Here is a 15,894-nt window from a genome sequence, read left to right on the forward strand (position 1 = left end):
CTCCTCCCAAAGGCTTCGCCATGGCCCGGACATGATGAGCGTAACTGAGAAACCGGCCAGCACACAGCAAGGCCCGGGCTCACTGTGAGGGCACCCCGACAGCAGGACTTCGAGGTCATCTGTCTGTCTCAGGGGCGTTGTTCCTGTCAGCGACTCGCCCACGGAGTTGTGCAGGAAACTTGGTTCAGTTCTTGGATTTTCTTAATAATAAAACTCGTGTGTTTTTACTCATGTCCCTAAAATATACAGTGGTCCCCTTTCATCCATAGTTTTAGTTGCCAGTGGTCAATCGTGGTCCGAAATATTAAACGGAAAATCCTAGAAATCAACAGTCCATCAGCTCTCCACTGTGCGCTGCTCAGAGCAGCGTGATGAGATCGCGCGCTGGCCTCACCGTCCAGCCAGGGACCCTCCACCTTCGCCACCGCCTCCCCCTGCCGCCTCCCCCCGCACTCACTCCCCACCCATCAGTCACCAGGAGCCAAGTCCGCTATCAGATCAGCTGTCCTGGCACCTCAGCGTCTGCGCTCACGTGACTCTCATTTTACTTAACAATGGCCCCAGGGCTCCTGGGGAGTGCTCTTGGCAATTCAGATCCACCACCCAGGACCCATAAAGTGCTGCCTTATGTGAAAAGGTGATTAAGTTCTCGACTTAATAAGGAAAAAAGGAAATTGGCTGCTGAGGCTAATAAGGTCTACGGTGAGAACAAGTCTTCTACCCGTGAAATTATGGAGAAGGAAGTCGGTGCCGGCTTGCTGTTGCCCCTTGAGAATGCAGGCACAGGAACACCGCAGCGTGTCCAGGCGCGGCCAGCCACTGGGGTCTGGGAAGGTGTCCCCTGACTACTGTCTATGAGGGTAAACCTCCGAACCGCTCGCAGGAGGGCGCTGTGACATTCATCGGCCGGTGTCCGCAGAAGTGAGGACGGAGCCTCCAAAGAATAGGTCACGCATCTGAGTGTCGCGCCCGCCACGCGCAGTGGAGCCGCCCCCGGCCTGCTGGGTAAAGCTAGGACGCAGCCCGGAAATAAAAGACTTTTCCTCCAAGGGAGAGGGTGCTGTGTCAGACGATGTGAGAACAGCTGGGGAACTGCCAGAGGCATCCGCAGGCGTGAAGGCCTCTCGCCTGGGGGGGGGGGGGGGGGGGGGCTGATGATGGGAGGGGCCTGCCGGGTGATGGGCCCTCGTAGTGGCCCCGAAACACGTTGGACCTGAATCCAGAGATACTGCGTCTTCACCATCACACAGTTCAATTTCGGGGTAAAAGAAAGAGCCCTGGCCAGTGTGGCTCAGTCGGTTGAGCATCATCCCGGGCACCAAAAGGTCACCGGTTCCATTCCCGGGGGGGTGGGTTTCGGGTGATGTTTCTCTCTCACATCGATTTTTCTCTCTCCCTCTCCTTTCCTCTCTCTAAAATCAATCAGGAGGAAAAAAATTTAATAAGAGAAAAAATACAAGGGTAAGCAAACAAGAAATATAGCCCGAAACCTGTCGTTTTTCAAATTTGAAAAGAAAAAAGAACCCTAACTGCTCCACAGTCACAGGGGAAGAGGGGACCCAGGCCCTGGGGAGGCGCGGCAGCGTCACGGGCGGAAGCTGGGCCCCTGAGCGCGGCCCTGCGTGAGTCTGGAGAGGCTCTGGGCTCAACACAGACAAGGTTTCCACCTGGACTTTGTGACACTGAAAACACGGGACAGCATGCGCCGTGTGAATGCCGTCGCTTTTCCTTATTTCCACTTGCGTGTGCATTTAATATAGTTTTTGCGAGAAGCTGTTACTCAATGATAGTGCATCTTTTCAAATTGAGAAAAATCTGCGTTTCCAAATCCATCAGAGCAGTTGTTCTATGCAAATGAAAGAGGCTGTTTTTCTCTTCTCCTTCTGCTTGCTCACGGGGCCCGGACCCCAGGAGTCAGACTCAGGCCGGGCCGTGGACACTGACACCGGGCCCGGACACGGCCGGCGGGTGCAGGAGAGGGCTAGCTCGGGCCTCGGCCGCTCACGCCCTGCACATTCCCCAGAAAGGCCCGTCTGCAGGCCTGGCCCTCGGCCAGCTCCTGGGAAACGGGCTCCGAGCCCTGAGAATGCGCCGCCTGACGGGAGAGATTTGTGTGCCCGCGGTCCTGGGCCGGGCGGCACCGGTGGGCTGAGAGAGTTAATGCCAGCAGTGTGATGTAGGGTGAACATCTGTTTTGGTTCCGCAAGGCCGGAGCCTGGGCAGCCACGTTCCCTCTCAAAGGGGCAGCGCATGCCTGTGACTGTCCCCTAATAGGACCCTGGACAGTAAGGCTCACGGGAGCTCCCCTGGTTGGCGACTGTGCGTGTTGTCACACGTCCCTGCTGGGCAAGTACGCGCATCCGTGCGATGCTACTGGCAGGACACCCAAAGCGTGGGCTGCTTCTCCTGGACTCCGCCCGATGAGTCCTGGCCTTTTGCTGATTTTCATCATGTTCTTCTGTCATCATAAAACACCACGGAGACTAAACGTTCTCCGGGTCCTGTGGTTCCTTCTAGAGAACCATCGAGCCTCGAGTGGTCTCCAGGACCCCTTCCAAGCAGATGATCTAATTCAGTCCCGCAAACCCTGCAGTATCCTTGCTGCCATTTCACAGATGATAAAATCAAGACCCGGGGAGGGTAAACTATTTGACCCATGTGACTGGCTGGTTAAAAGGAATCCAAATCCATCTGTCCACTCTGCTATACCATGCAGCAATGTTATAGGTGGTGAATAATTTTTAAAGATAATCTTATTACTTAATACACATTTGCAATATGCCCTTTGGAAAATATAAAATGCATTTTCATAAGCCCTGGAAAATATTTAGACTATAATTCATCTGTAAAGACAGCCCAACTTCTGTGCATTAAGAATTTTATGTATCTCTGTGGTGGTTCTAAAAGCTGTACCGTGGTATCAGAAGTTTTTAAAATTATAGACTGTCCCTTGCCTATGGACTCCTCTCCACCTTAAAAATTTTTTTCCAGGGTAACTCAATTCTCAATGCTTCCCATCTTTGAGGACAGTAGGTATGGGCATGTGTGTATATATGTGTATGTTAGAGAGAAAGAAATAAAACGTTAGTTTCTTAATGTCTGCATATATCGTTTAAAATGTAATCTTTGTATGTTTCAGGGGGGACTTAAAATTTATTGTCATTTCAATTTTGCAGGTTTAAATATGTGAGCAAGAGAGAAATTTCTCCAATATGTTTATGTTTAAGCTCAGTATCCAGCCATAGAAATATCTGAGGGTACCAACTCCTATTGGTTTTATTTGAAAAGTGCAATGACATTAAACTTTATGTTTCTGTAATAGGCATAGACTTTTTATAATAGTTCTTAGTATTTCTTGAAATATAAAATAGTTACTTTTTAGTATAGTTTCATAATCTATATTTGAATAAAACTACTAGATTTCTTACTTAAGATTGCAATTTTCTCCTATGTAATTAGCTACATTTTAAAACCATAATATAGGTTACCAAGGTACCTCAGTTGCAGGTTTGATCCCTGGCCCGGCCGAGGCACATGTGGGAGGCGATCAATCCGTGTGTCTCTCTCACATCGATGTTTCTCTCGCTCTCCTTCACTCCCTCCCTCACTTCCACTTTCTCTAAAGATCCATGGGAAAAATATCCCCAGGTAAGGATTTAAAAAATAAATTTAAAAACTCCAGTAAATTTCTCATTTGGTCACTGGGAGGAGAATGATTTTACAAAATGGATACCTTCACTGATTTTCTAAATGTACTTTATCAAAGAAACAAAACATTTGGAGAAAGCCCAGATTTCCCTCACCATGAACTTCTCCAAGAGCATCTCCCATCACAGCTCCCCTGGGCCCAAGGGACGGACTTTTCGAGGACACAATGATCACACAGAATCATGATCTGTCAATTACACTCCTCTGTGAGGCCGACTGTGAATCCTGTGCCAGGGCAACCTGCTAACTTCGGGGCTTTGATGAGTAAGCATGGCTGGGGGCCCTTATCATAACTGGACACAACACGACAGGGGAGAGAGAGAGAGAGAGAGAGAGAGAGAGAGAGAGAGAGGCCCAGGGAAATGCACGCTCATGGGGAGAAGTCAGTGGCACAAGACGCCAAATGCCTTTGACTGAAGCTTTTCTTGCTACAAAGCAAGTTCTATACAAATTACTGAAAATAAATTCTTCAGGCCTCAATGTGAGTCGGCAATTTCCATTTCTATTATAGTGGACTGTTGACTCAGAAACTATTTTCAATGAGTAAGACTTGGAGTTTGCCAAAGCGTTTTCCACAAAACAACTCTCTCGAGATGTTCCGACCTGTAATCAAGTAAGTGAAAACCCCGAGTCCTCCTCTCGGATATTCGTAATCCACGCTGACACAGAAAAGGCTTGAAAAGCCAGCCCTGATCATTGTTTAACTAAGACTTCCCTGGACATAGTGGGTCATGTACCTACCATCTAATTAAACCGTTTGGGAAATGCTATCACATAATGCAGGGAAAATATTCCTGCCATTTAAGAAATACTAAGAAACATTCACTGCATCCTCTCCTTTATTTCTTTAATATTTTTATTGACTTCAGAGAGGAAGAAAGAGGGAGAGAGAGAAACATCAGTGATGAAAGAGAATCATCGATCTGCTGGCCCCTGCACACCCCACACTGGGGATCAGGCCCACAACCCAGGCATGTGCCCTGCCCGGGAATCAAACTGTGACCTCCTGGTTCCTATGTCCACGCTCAACCACTGAGCCACGCCAGCCGGGCCTTATTCTCTCTTTTACACACCTCTGTCAGTAATCGTATCTTTGTCTCTTGTTTTCCAGTTGTGTCTGAACTTTTCTTCTTCTTGGCTGTGGACGCCTGACAAATGGATAGTAGCTGTATTGGTCTGTGGCTCGGTTCTATACTTCAGCTACTAAAACCTGCTCCACGTGATTCTTGGATAACAATCTATACTTGTTTTGTAGTTATCCAGATAACTACAGCGCTTCCGGGGTGGCTGAGACCCTGCGCCTCTGGCAGGCCACGCGGAGAGGGGACTGACATTCCCCAATGGCAGACAGAACCCGCCCTGGGGGCAGTGGGTCAGCAGCGAGCTAACTCCTTTCTGCCACTAATTTCTGTCCAGGGAAAATTGATCTGACCGCACAAAGGTTGAAGCGAGTCCCCTCTTAAATTTAACACTGACTGATTCGTCACCCTCCATTAAATACACCGAGGTGTCGGCCACAAACTAGGATGTCACTGATATGCAAATAAACTATCCTCCAGATTTACTGTTGTTCTATAACGGACTGGGTATAACCTATTTATATGCTCATCCTACCCTCCCCCGGCCCCCTCCTCAGATGTCACTGCCTTCGCATCCTCACCTTGCTCTGTTCATCCTCTCACTCTACCCACTCCTGGAGCATAAACCCATCATATATTTTCCAGAGACGCCACTCTCGATCAAAGGCAAGTTTAAGTGAACTGGTCTTTGTGATAATAAACCCGTGATCTTGATATTCAAAACCAAGTGTATTAGCCGACATAGATGTTACCAATCAATGAACCTTGAACAGCTGTGTGTGCTTAAGGCACTAAATTACACAAATCATTGTTGAGCGCAGAGAGGAGGAGGTCAATGAGCAAAGAGTCGTAAGCTGGTGTTTGGGAGCTTGAAAAATATACGTCAATGCGGGGTGGGAAGGTGGCTCCCGAAAGCCAGGGTAGGGTTTAAGTGTGATGTGGAGAACACTATGGCTGCTCTTGAAGGTTTCTGAGCCGATAAATGCTATGATTAAATCCGTGCTTAAAGAGTTCGGGCACAAATACACTGATGGGAGAGCAGCTGTTCATCAAGAACTGAAAGACGCTGAGTTATAAAGTGGGGAGGGGCGAAGATGCCAGGGATGATTTCAACAGCAGCCGGCGGGGCTCTGAAAGAGGTGGAAACCCGAGCCTGGGATCCCCGTACCTGGCTCAGGTGACGTGACTCTAACCAGGGAAAGGCAGGGGGGAGAAGCTGCTTTTAACGAGAAGACAAGACGATGGGTTGTTGTAATGCGGCAGCCCCAACTGCCTGGCATTGCAGTGAGACGACTGAACAGAAATCCTAAATTATGTCACAATAAAACAGAGCGACAAGCATTATCAACCAAAGCCTTGCTTCTTAAGTCTTTCCTAGGGTGCGTGGAAGACGGGATTTCAGAAACGGAGAGAATAAATACGAGAAGGATGAGATGGCAACGACTTGACTGAAATGTTACCCGAAGTCCGTGGCAGCGCCCGTAAAGCAAGATTTATCTCCGCCACAGTCTATCCCAAAGCAAAGCTGTGCAGAGAATCACAAAATGTGTGTAGGGCTGAGGACATGTCTCTGTGTGTTTCTTTCTTAACGCCGCAGAGAGAAATGACGGGGAACTGAAACAGATGGGCCCGATATTTGCACAAGGTGCACCGCCGATGAACATCGTTTTCTGACTATTGATGCCAGGCCGGGGCTCAGGCACATGCCTGACAACCGGCAGGTTTCCAGTCCTGCCCTGGCGTCCGTCAGTCCCTGCCCTCCCCAACATTCCCAGCTACTCCAGTTCAGCCCCTTAAACTTACACTGCAACTACTCCTCCTAGTAACGGTGAGTTATTTCAGTAACCCATGCCTCGTACCTGTCGCTATGAAATGTACAACGGCTGACAAAATACCTACTCGAGCTTTTTGCAAACACAGGATGTCAAGTAGGCAAAAAGGACAGCAGCGAGTCTGCCCAATAAACACGGCTGGTCGTCGTCTCTTAATCCGTGAAATAAATGGAGTTTAAATGTGCTGTTAATACTGGAGCCTCCAGGGCAGCGGTTCTCAACCTGTGGGTCGAGACCCCTTTGGCGGTCGAATGACCCTTTCACAGGGGTCGCCTAAGACCATCCTGCATATCAGATACTTACATGACGATTCATAACAGTAGCAACATTACAGTTATGAAGTAGCAACGAAAATAATTTTATGGTTGGGGGTCGCCACAACATGAGGAACTGTATTAAAGGGCCAGAAGGTTGAGAACCACTGCTCCAGGGCCATGCAGGAGGCAGCCCGTCAATGATCCCCTCTCATCACTGCTGTTTCTCTCTCTCCCTCTCCCTTCCTCTCTGGAATTAATAAAAATATATTTTAAAGAACACAGAAGCCTCCATAAAGCTATACTTGTGCTAAATGTGGTGGTTATTTTTGGCCAGTGGTTTTAAAACTCCTTTAACTGTGAAACCTTTTTCCAAAAAAAAAAAAAAGTTTCATACAGAACAGGAAAGAGGCAGAGCAGCCGTGCTTGAGAAAGGGGTGCGAAGCCCGACTCGCTCGTCCAGCTGCCGCCAGCTGCCCACGGCCACCCAGCTGCCCGGGCAGGTCCCAAGCCTCCAACGAATGCGCTTTGTTGTAAAGTCATTATTTTGGATAATAATCAATATGACAAAATTACAATGAGCAGGTCCCTGTTGTCAAGAGGAACAGGCTACTTTTTAATTCCTAAATGATCGTTCTTTTCATTCTGAAACGGAAAGGGTACTGGTAACTGCCTCTTTCCAGATTTCCAGAATGAGCATGCGCCCCTTTCACAGTGGAAACCGACGACCGCCCTCCTCCCGGCGCCAGGATTTCTCCTAAGAAAGTCAAAAGGGAACAAATGCACTTGGCAACCAAGGAAGTTCCCTCCACGGCATCCCAGGGGCAAGAAATGATACGGTGGGGAGCCCCGGTGGATTGCCCTCCCCCCAAAACTCTGCTCGATCACCAGAGTGCTGAGTTTTTGCTGGAAGCCGATCCACCCTTGCTGCTTGACGCAGTCACTGCAGGGAGGAAACATCTGCACAGCTTATGTTTCAAGGGACCTGGCATATATGACATATGTTTGCTCCCCCTCTTAACACTATGTGTTTTAACCAGGACCACCTCCCCGAGAAAGGTTATTTCCCCAGGTCAGGGATTAACAGGACTAAGGAAGAGAATAAATCAGTAAATCCCCCTAGTGTTACAGAAATACCATGTACTACTTATGAAGAACTTGGACTAAGACTGTTGGCAATAAATTTGGGACTTGTTGGGCCCACATCCCCAGGGGTCTGCCCACCAGGGAAAGCACCAAAGCCTATACCCCTGGAGACCTCTGACACAGGGCAGTCCCAGGGAAGGCAAGCAGCGAGGCTGGGAGGACATAACCTTTACTGGGTAGGATCATCTCCTTCAGCCACTCCCTTGTAGCCTATCAGTAGAGCAGTGACCTTGGAATAGCCCTTGTAATGGAACACAGAGATTAACCTAGACAAGATTAAAATCAACAGAACTAGATAGAGACAGGATTATGGACATGAAACTAGGAACTGTAGAAGGTTTCCTGAAACATACCATGATGTAATTATAGAGACATGCTTATGGGATCAAATAGTATAAATATAGATGTAACGGGACAATAAAGAGAGAACCCAACCATGCTGATCAACTGAATGCTGTCTCTGTGTCATCCCTTCTTCGCCGACTCCGTCCACACCTTTAGGAACCCCTGGACCTGCTGGGGCTGGACCCCAACAATTTTTTAAGCCTGAAGTAAATACTTTACAGAGTCCACGCTCTCCACTGTGCCCCAGTCCCCGTCACTCCCTGTCACCCTACACAAGGGCCTGTGGCCCAGACAACAGGGCTGGTGACGCGCTGGGCAACCTGTCACTCTGAGTCCTGTCACCAGCGCACGTGCCCCCCCACCCCCACCCCCCCGGCATCTCTACACCTGGTCACGGTGTTTAGGCAGCTGCCTCTCACCTGCCAGAAGCCCTCCTAGTAGCCACCGGGGACTCGTTCAGCATCTGGTCACTGAGAGGGGACACTGTGCTCAGAGGGAGGGGCTGGGGCGCTGCACCGCACAGGACAGGCCCGCCGCCAAGGGGCTCCCCCACCGCTGTCAGTGAGCAGGTGCTGACAGGGCCTGGTGACAGCATCTCAGAAAGCCCTGCACGGGAGGCGGGAGAGGCTGCTCCAGGGGCATTCGACTCCGGGAAGATCTGGGCAGCGCAGGCTGCTGAGGCCTGAGACGGGGAGGGGTGGGACGTAGGGTGTGGATGGCTGTTCCAGGCAGCGCGGGCAAAGGCCCCGGCGAGGAGGAGGTGGCCAGCCTCAGTTTGCACATCCACAATGTGAGGACTGGATGGAGAGCAGTACACTTGCTGAGTCCCAGGCGACGCTGCAAAACATCTGGTGGACAGAAGCTCCTGAAACTCCGGGCGCGCCTCCGGGATGCCATGCTCCCCTGACCACCGGCGGGGCTGTCTTTTCACACCGCAAAGAGGGCACCTCTGCAGCGATGCCGATGTCTAAAGGATCGGTCATTTCTAACATAAGCATGAGGTTTCCTAGGCAGAGTCCCACCCCTGGGCTGGAAAAACTCCCAATTTAAACCTGAAGTAAATACTTTCTGAAAAAGAGACCTGGGTATAGTCTTGGGTGAAAAGCAGCGAGGTCTCAAGGGAATATGACACAGTCTTTGGACACATCCATCCCCTAGGCCAGTGGTCGGCAAACTCATTAGTCAGCAGAGCCAAATAGCAACAGCACAAGGATTGAAATTTCTTTTGAGAGCCAAATTTTTTAAACTTAAACTATATAGGTAGGTACATTGTTATTAACTTAATTAGGGTACTCCTAAGCTGGCCTTTGCTAAAAACATCCTCAATCTGATTGAGGTACGTTCGCTGAGGTCGACCCCTTTCAACTCTCCCATCCACACTCGTCTTGTATACCTTTCTCAATCCTCGACACTACATCTTCTTTCACTCCACAACGTTCCCCAAAATTAACTTAATAAACTTTACTCAAAGTTTTAATCAACTTCGCACTGTACATGCGTGCACGCAAGTGGTATTTTGCGGAAGAGCCACACTCAAGGGGCCAAAGAGCCGCATGTGGCTCATGAGCCGCGGTTTGCCAACCATTGTCCTATGCACACAGACAGATAAAAATTCTGAAAGAATAAACCCTAATATATTAACAGGAGATGGAGAAATCATCTTCTTGGTTTCCCTGTTTTTCTAAATCTTTTTACAATAACAGCTACTGTTTGTGTTTACAAAACCTCCGTGCTGATTAGGCCATCCACAGGGGCCAGGCCCGGGTCCCCTTGCTCTCCTGTCTGTGTGAGGCACTGGCCCCGAGACCCAGCCAGATGTCCCATCCCCTCAGCAGCTGTCACCGCCCACTGGATCCCTCGGATTTCTTCCATCGCTTACTGCACGCCTGACCGCCAGTGACAAGAAGGGCCAGAAGCCCTAACGTTGTGGTCTTCATGCCAATGACAAAGGACCAAGAACGAGTCAGAGATCCCAGCAGGACTGAGTCCAGGGAAGGAGCAACTTTTGCAATAAACTCTCAAATCGTGTGCCGCTGAGGCCCTGGTTTGTGGTGTTGGCACAGCCCTGAAATCGGGAGGCAGCCCCGACCCCTGGCAGCTGTGGAGTTACCCCAAGGAGAGACCCAGGAATCAGAGGGGCTACACGGGCCATCGCTAAAATGGATTCGTCTTTCCGAGCAGAGACAAGTTCTCGGGCATATGTAGACGGCATTAACAACCAAGTTCCTCACATTTAACACTTCCTTTCTCATTGCTTCTCCACCAAAGACACCGGAACGACCTCTCTCTCAAGTAGGCCTCGGCCTAATTTTTGGATGTTCCAGTGCTCCATGCTCAGAGCCTGAGAACACGCGTGTACAGAAAGGAGCACGGGTCTCGGGCGGGACAGAGCAGGGGTACGAGGCAGCTCTGTCATGTAACGGAGTCCATCTGAGCGTGTCTCTTAAACTCTCCGAGCCTCGGTTTGCACATCCCGATATGAGAATAGGAATACCATGAGCCTTCCGATTAGAGAAAAGGCCATGAACTCCGTCTTCCAGCTGACCGTCTGCCCCTGCCCACATCCTCACCGACAGTCAGAGTAACAAACATTAGCAGGCCCGGTGTCCCTCTGCTGCCCTCCAAACGCAAGGCCAATGCGCCAGGCCACCAGCCAGGCTGACACTGTCGCCTCCTGGCATTTTCTCTTAACCCACAGAAACACGCAAAAAAAAGCACATGTTAAAAAAATGCTCAATGTTATTTTTTTTGAGTGGGGACATGGAAGATCAACCCTGTCCTTTAGAACAAAGGGGAACTCATGCTGGGAGGGTGTCCGAAAGGAAATGGTATTTTAAGTTTTATCTACACGTAACTTGAATTGGAAATCATTCTTGAAATACGTCCACAATGTTTTAGATGAAATGATGGTGACATATAATTAAAGATAATCATGTCCTATCTCTCCATAAAATTCCTTTAATGGTGAAGGAAGTCTAATTTACCCAAAATGACTCTATTAATTGAATATTTTTGGTTGATAAGCACATTAAACCAAAAGAGAGCAAGGTCATTTTAATTTTAAATGCTCCATTGACACGTCGCAATGAGAAATACATAAGTATCAGGTTCTAATGTAGTTAAAACAACATATTTTTTTATACTTTTATTTTGCGGGGGGTGGGGGGGTCTTCTCTGCTCCTAGCCACAAACCCCCAGAGGGACTGGCATGAAAGGGGCTCCTGCGACTCCACTAGAACCACCTGGGACACAGGACTGCTTTGCAGAACGAGCTACGAGCAGACCAAGCAATCAGGTCACCAGGCCTGGCACCCTCGCCCACAGCGTGCTTCTCTGACTGTAGGTCAGCTGGAAGACCGAGTTCACGGCCTTTTCTCTAATCAGAAGGCTCGTGGTATTACTATTCTCACCTTGGGATGTGCAAACCGAGGCTCGGAGAGTCTAAGAAACACGCTCAGGGCACAAGCAAACACTGTCCCTCAGTGGGATTACACAGAAAGGAATCACCTCTTCCATCCACAGCAACCATGGCCCCGGCTCCTACAAGTGAGAACTGATGGTATCTCCAGTAGTTAATTATTCACCCAGCCAGCCCTCTCCCTGTTTCCTGAACACCGGTTCTGTAATTTGCTGATAAACTCTTTCTGCGGTACCTACTCCCAGGTCTTAGAGAGACCAAGTGGACAGTACATCTCCTCTCATTGGACAGATGAGTAAACTGAGGCCAAAAGAACTGAGGCATCTAACTGAAAATAAGAAAGCTAATACTGTCAACAATAAAAAATATTAATAATAATAATAATAAAGCTAGTGCGTTGAAAAGCTTACCCGGGGCTTTACCCAACAGACCGCTGGAGCAGGTGCTGACTGCTCGCAGGGGGTGTTTTCAGTGCAGGGCACACAGACATCCTCAGGCCACTGCACTTCCCAGACACTGTGTCTTACTAGGCAGAGACTGAAGGGAAGACCCTCAGGGCTCGCTGACAGCTCAGATGTCAGTCGGTTAACATTTTTTATCAATAGAGTAGCTTTTTAATTAAGGTAGATACATGGTGTTTTTAGACATAATGCTATTGCACACTTAACAGACTACAGTAGAGTGTAAACATAACTTTTATCTGCACTGGAAAACCAAAATATTCATGTTATTCGCTTTATTGCAATATTCGCTTTATTTTTGATGATTTGGAGCCAAACCCACAATATCTCAGAGGTATGCCTGTATTTTAACTGTTAAAACAATCCAGGAAGCCCTAGCCGGTTTGGCTCAGTGGAGAGAGCATCCACCTGTGGACTGAGGGGTCCCGGGATCGATTCCGGACAAGGGCACAAGTCCGGGATTTGGGCTAGATCCCCAGTGCGGGGCGTGCAGGAGGTAGCTGATCAATGATTCTCTCATCATTGATGTTTCTCTTTCCCTCTCCCTTCCTCCTGAAATCAATAAAAGTATATCTTTAAAAATATCCAGGAAGATATTAGTCATACACCAACGTATCTCTGGATAGTAAGTGTAGGAGCAGTGTTAATTTAGTTGAATCTTCTCTAATTTATTCTTTTTAGTCACAATTACAAAGATGATGGTAAATTAAGAAGCACTATGATTTTATTCTCTCCCAATATTATATGTTACATTTTCAACTAGTAAATCAAATCAACACTTGGGATGCTGAACACAATACAATATGCAGATGTTGTATTATAGAACTGTACACCTGAAATCTGTATGATTTCATTAACCAATGTCACCTCAATAAATTCAATTTAAAAATGGGGGAGGGGGGAGACCAAAAAAAAATAAAATGAAAAGACAAAACACAATCCTGAGGCTTAGGCAAACTACATATGGGAGACCTGACCACTGTTTTCACTACAGCTTTCTTGAGATGGAGATTGCAGCCCAGATCCCAAGCATCTTCAAGATTCACATTAATTCCAAGCTTTTAAAAGCTCCATGTGTTAGGTCGAAAGGGGGTCCAGGAGCTGATGCCTGCCCCCGCCAGGCAGATGGTGACGTAGATACTGGGCCCTTCCGAGAATCCCTAACAGGCCAGTGCACCAGATAGATGGTGACGCAGATAGCGGTCCCGCCCTGGAATTCCTAACAGGTCAGCTACCAGGCAGATGACGACACCTGGAAACCGTGACAACCCCCGCGGCGGGAACTCCCACAGCTCATGCTCCCCCGCCCTCACTGAACAGCTGTATAAAAAAATCACCCCCCTCCCTGTTGGTTCGGATCCACGTCTTTGGGGCCCGCGGGCCGCCCGGGGACGCAGAATAAAACCTTTCCTTTCTTTCTTTTCTGATTAACTGGACTTTCTTTATTTCCTATGCCGCCTCCTGAGCCACCTAACCTAACACCACATACAGAAGAAAGCCTCTTCTGCAATGAGTGCGTTCAGACGTTTCCATCAGCTCAGAGACATTTTGGGACGTGATCAGGTGCTACTGAATGTCAAGTCCTCAGAGCCAGGCGGCATCTCTGACAGCTTCCCTGGGTGGCCGCTGCTCTGTGAGGCCACCGTGTCCCCAGGGGCTACGGGGGGAAAATCCCAACTTAACAAGTGAGGCCCGCCAGGCACGTCCCCACGGCTACCTCTCATGCTAACTCCACCTCCGAAATACAAAGTTGGATTTCACCTGCTTTCGCACTGTGCACAATTCAGGGTTCCTGCGTGCATGTGCCATCCTTCCCCCTCAAGGATGATACGCTCCAGCTGCATGCACCTGCCAAACGTTTTCCTCCAGCCAAGTGTGGAAACCAGAGCACCACTCCTCAAAGCCCAGACACACACACACACACACACACACACACACACACACACAGAGTATGGACAACTGGCAGGCTGCGTGCTGATGTCCACGGTAGTCAACACAGGAACATGGAGCAGCAAGCAGCTCGCCAGGAAAACCATGGCCTGGGACCCCACTACTGCGTGCCATCCGGGTCTCGGGCCCACTTCACTTCCCACCCAGGATGCCAGTGCTGCACCCGGTTGGCTGCATCAACCCCCAGACACCCCGGGAGCCAGCCGCTGCCAGAGCCGCTGGAACGTGCCGGGCGGCGGGTGCTGCTCCGGCTGCGGCCTGCGCTTCCAGCGCCGGCATCACATGTCCACTTCCCCTTTGCCATTTAGAGCCAGGACCTGGGACTTGGCATGTGGTTAGAGGACAACAAGAGCAAAAAAAGAAAGAAAGAAAAAATCCCAGACACGGAACAGTGAGAACAAAGGAAACGCAGGCATGTGAACAGGAAATGAAGCAACTGGAGACGCTTACATACCTTTTGGGGCCGCCGACGTACGTGAAGGTAAAGGTGGAGTCCGAGTACCTGAAATCTGACCGAGAAAGTCCTGTTAGGAGCTGCCCCGGGGGTGGGGGGTGGGGTGTACCCGGGTCGGGGGTGGGGTCCTGGGCGGTGGAGCCAGAGGCCCGACCCCCACCCCTTCCCCCCGGGAGGCGAGGCTGGACAGCCGCGGGGACCCCCTGGACGCGGGAGGGATGCCCCGGGCCGGGGCCGGCGCCGTGGGAGCCCCCACCCCACCCCCCCGCAACAAGTGCCGGTGCCATGGCAACAGCGACTTGGGAATCGCCGGGTCGGGGCAGCCGGAAGCGCCCTCGCCAATCTCCAGGCTGCGAAAGCCAAATTCGATCCCTCCCCTGGAGAGCGAGGTGGGCGCGGGGCGGCCGCCGGGGAGGATGCCGGGCCCCCCGGGCCCCTCTCCGCAGGCCCCCCTCTCCCCGGACCGCGCACCGCCGGGCGGAACTGCGGAGCCTGAGGTCGCCTGGCGCTGCCCCCGCGGCCTCGGTTCCCGGCTGCTCAGCCCGGGGCGCAAACCCGCCCGGTCGGTCGCGGCTGCCGCCGAAACCCCGAGAAGCTCGGACAATCGGGGCGCACACGGGGCGGGGGGGCAACAATACAGCGAAGCCCCCCCCCCACGCCCAGCCCCCGGGTCCTGCCCCAAAGCTGCGGGCTGCCCCTGACCTGGGGCGGGGGGACCGGCCTCGCCCCCTCCCCCGCGGGCTCCCGCTCCCGCGCCCGCTCCCGCCGCAGCAGCTGTTGCCAAACGAACCCCGAATCGGGGACGCGCGCCGCGGTCCGCACTCGGGCGGGGAGCCGGGGGCCGGGGCCGGGGCCGGGGCCGGGGCGGCGGGCACTCACCTGCGAACAGGCAGTCCGTGTCGGCCCGGGACCGCTGGAGCACCACGTCGATGTCCTTCTGGATCCGCTCCTGCCGAGAACACATCCCCATGGAGCCGCCCCCGGGAGAGAAGCCGCGAGCGCCCGCCCCGCCCCGCTCGCTCCGGCCTCGGAAACGCTCCGCTCGAAATGGAACCTCTGGCCGCGGCGGGGCTGGAGGCGCAGCGGCCTCGGCGGCGCTCCCGGCGCGGGCGGGGGGCGGGGCGGGGGCCGGCGCTGCCGCCAGATGTGGCCGCCCAGCTGCCGCCGCCGGACGCCGCGGACTCCGGCCTCGTCGGCTCCCTCCCCCGCCCGGAGCGGGGGCCGCGGGGGCCGGGCGCTGGCGGCGG

The 15,894-nt window shown here is 51.3% G+C and overlaps 1 protein-coding gene across 1 annotated transcript in view; it reads right to left on the reverse strand.

Annotated features, from left to right (window-relative positions):
• The window catches only part of PARP8 (poly(ADP-ribose) polymerase family member 8), a 129,149-nt gene extending 113,458 nt beyond the window's left edge, over window positions 1-15,691 (reverse strand). Inside the window, exons 1-2 of the mRNA XM_070411761.1 lie at window positions 15,527-15,691; window positions 14,648-14,702 (exon numbers count right to left, since the gene is read on the reverse strand). Coding sequence (XP_070267862.1) covers window positions 14,648-14,702; window positions 15,527-15,617 — 146 coding nt within the window. The 5' untranslated portion in view covers window positions 15,618-15,691. The remainder of the gene's footprint in view (window positions 1-14,647; window positions 14,703-15,526) is intronic.
• Between the last annotated feature and the right edge of the window lie 203 nt (window positions 15,692-15,894).

Source organism: Myotis yumanensis, unplaced genomic scaffold (genome assembly GCF_028538775.1).
Source record: "Myotis yumanensis isolate MYYU_CA2020_CCGP unplaced genomic scaffold, mMyoYum1.0.hap1 SCAF_4, whole genome shotgun sequence".
Classification (NCBI taxonomy): domain Eukaryota; kingdom Metazoa; phylum Chordata; class Mammalia; order Chiroptera; family Vespertilionidae; genus Myotis; species Myotis yumanensis.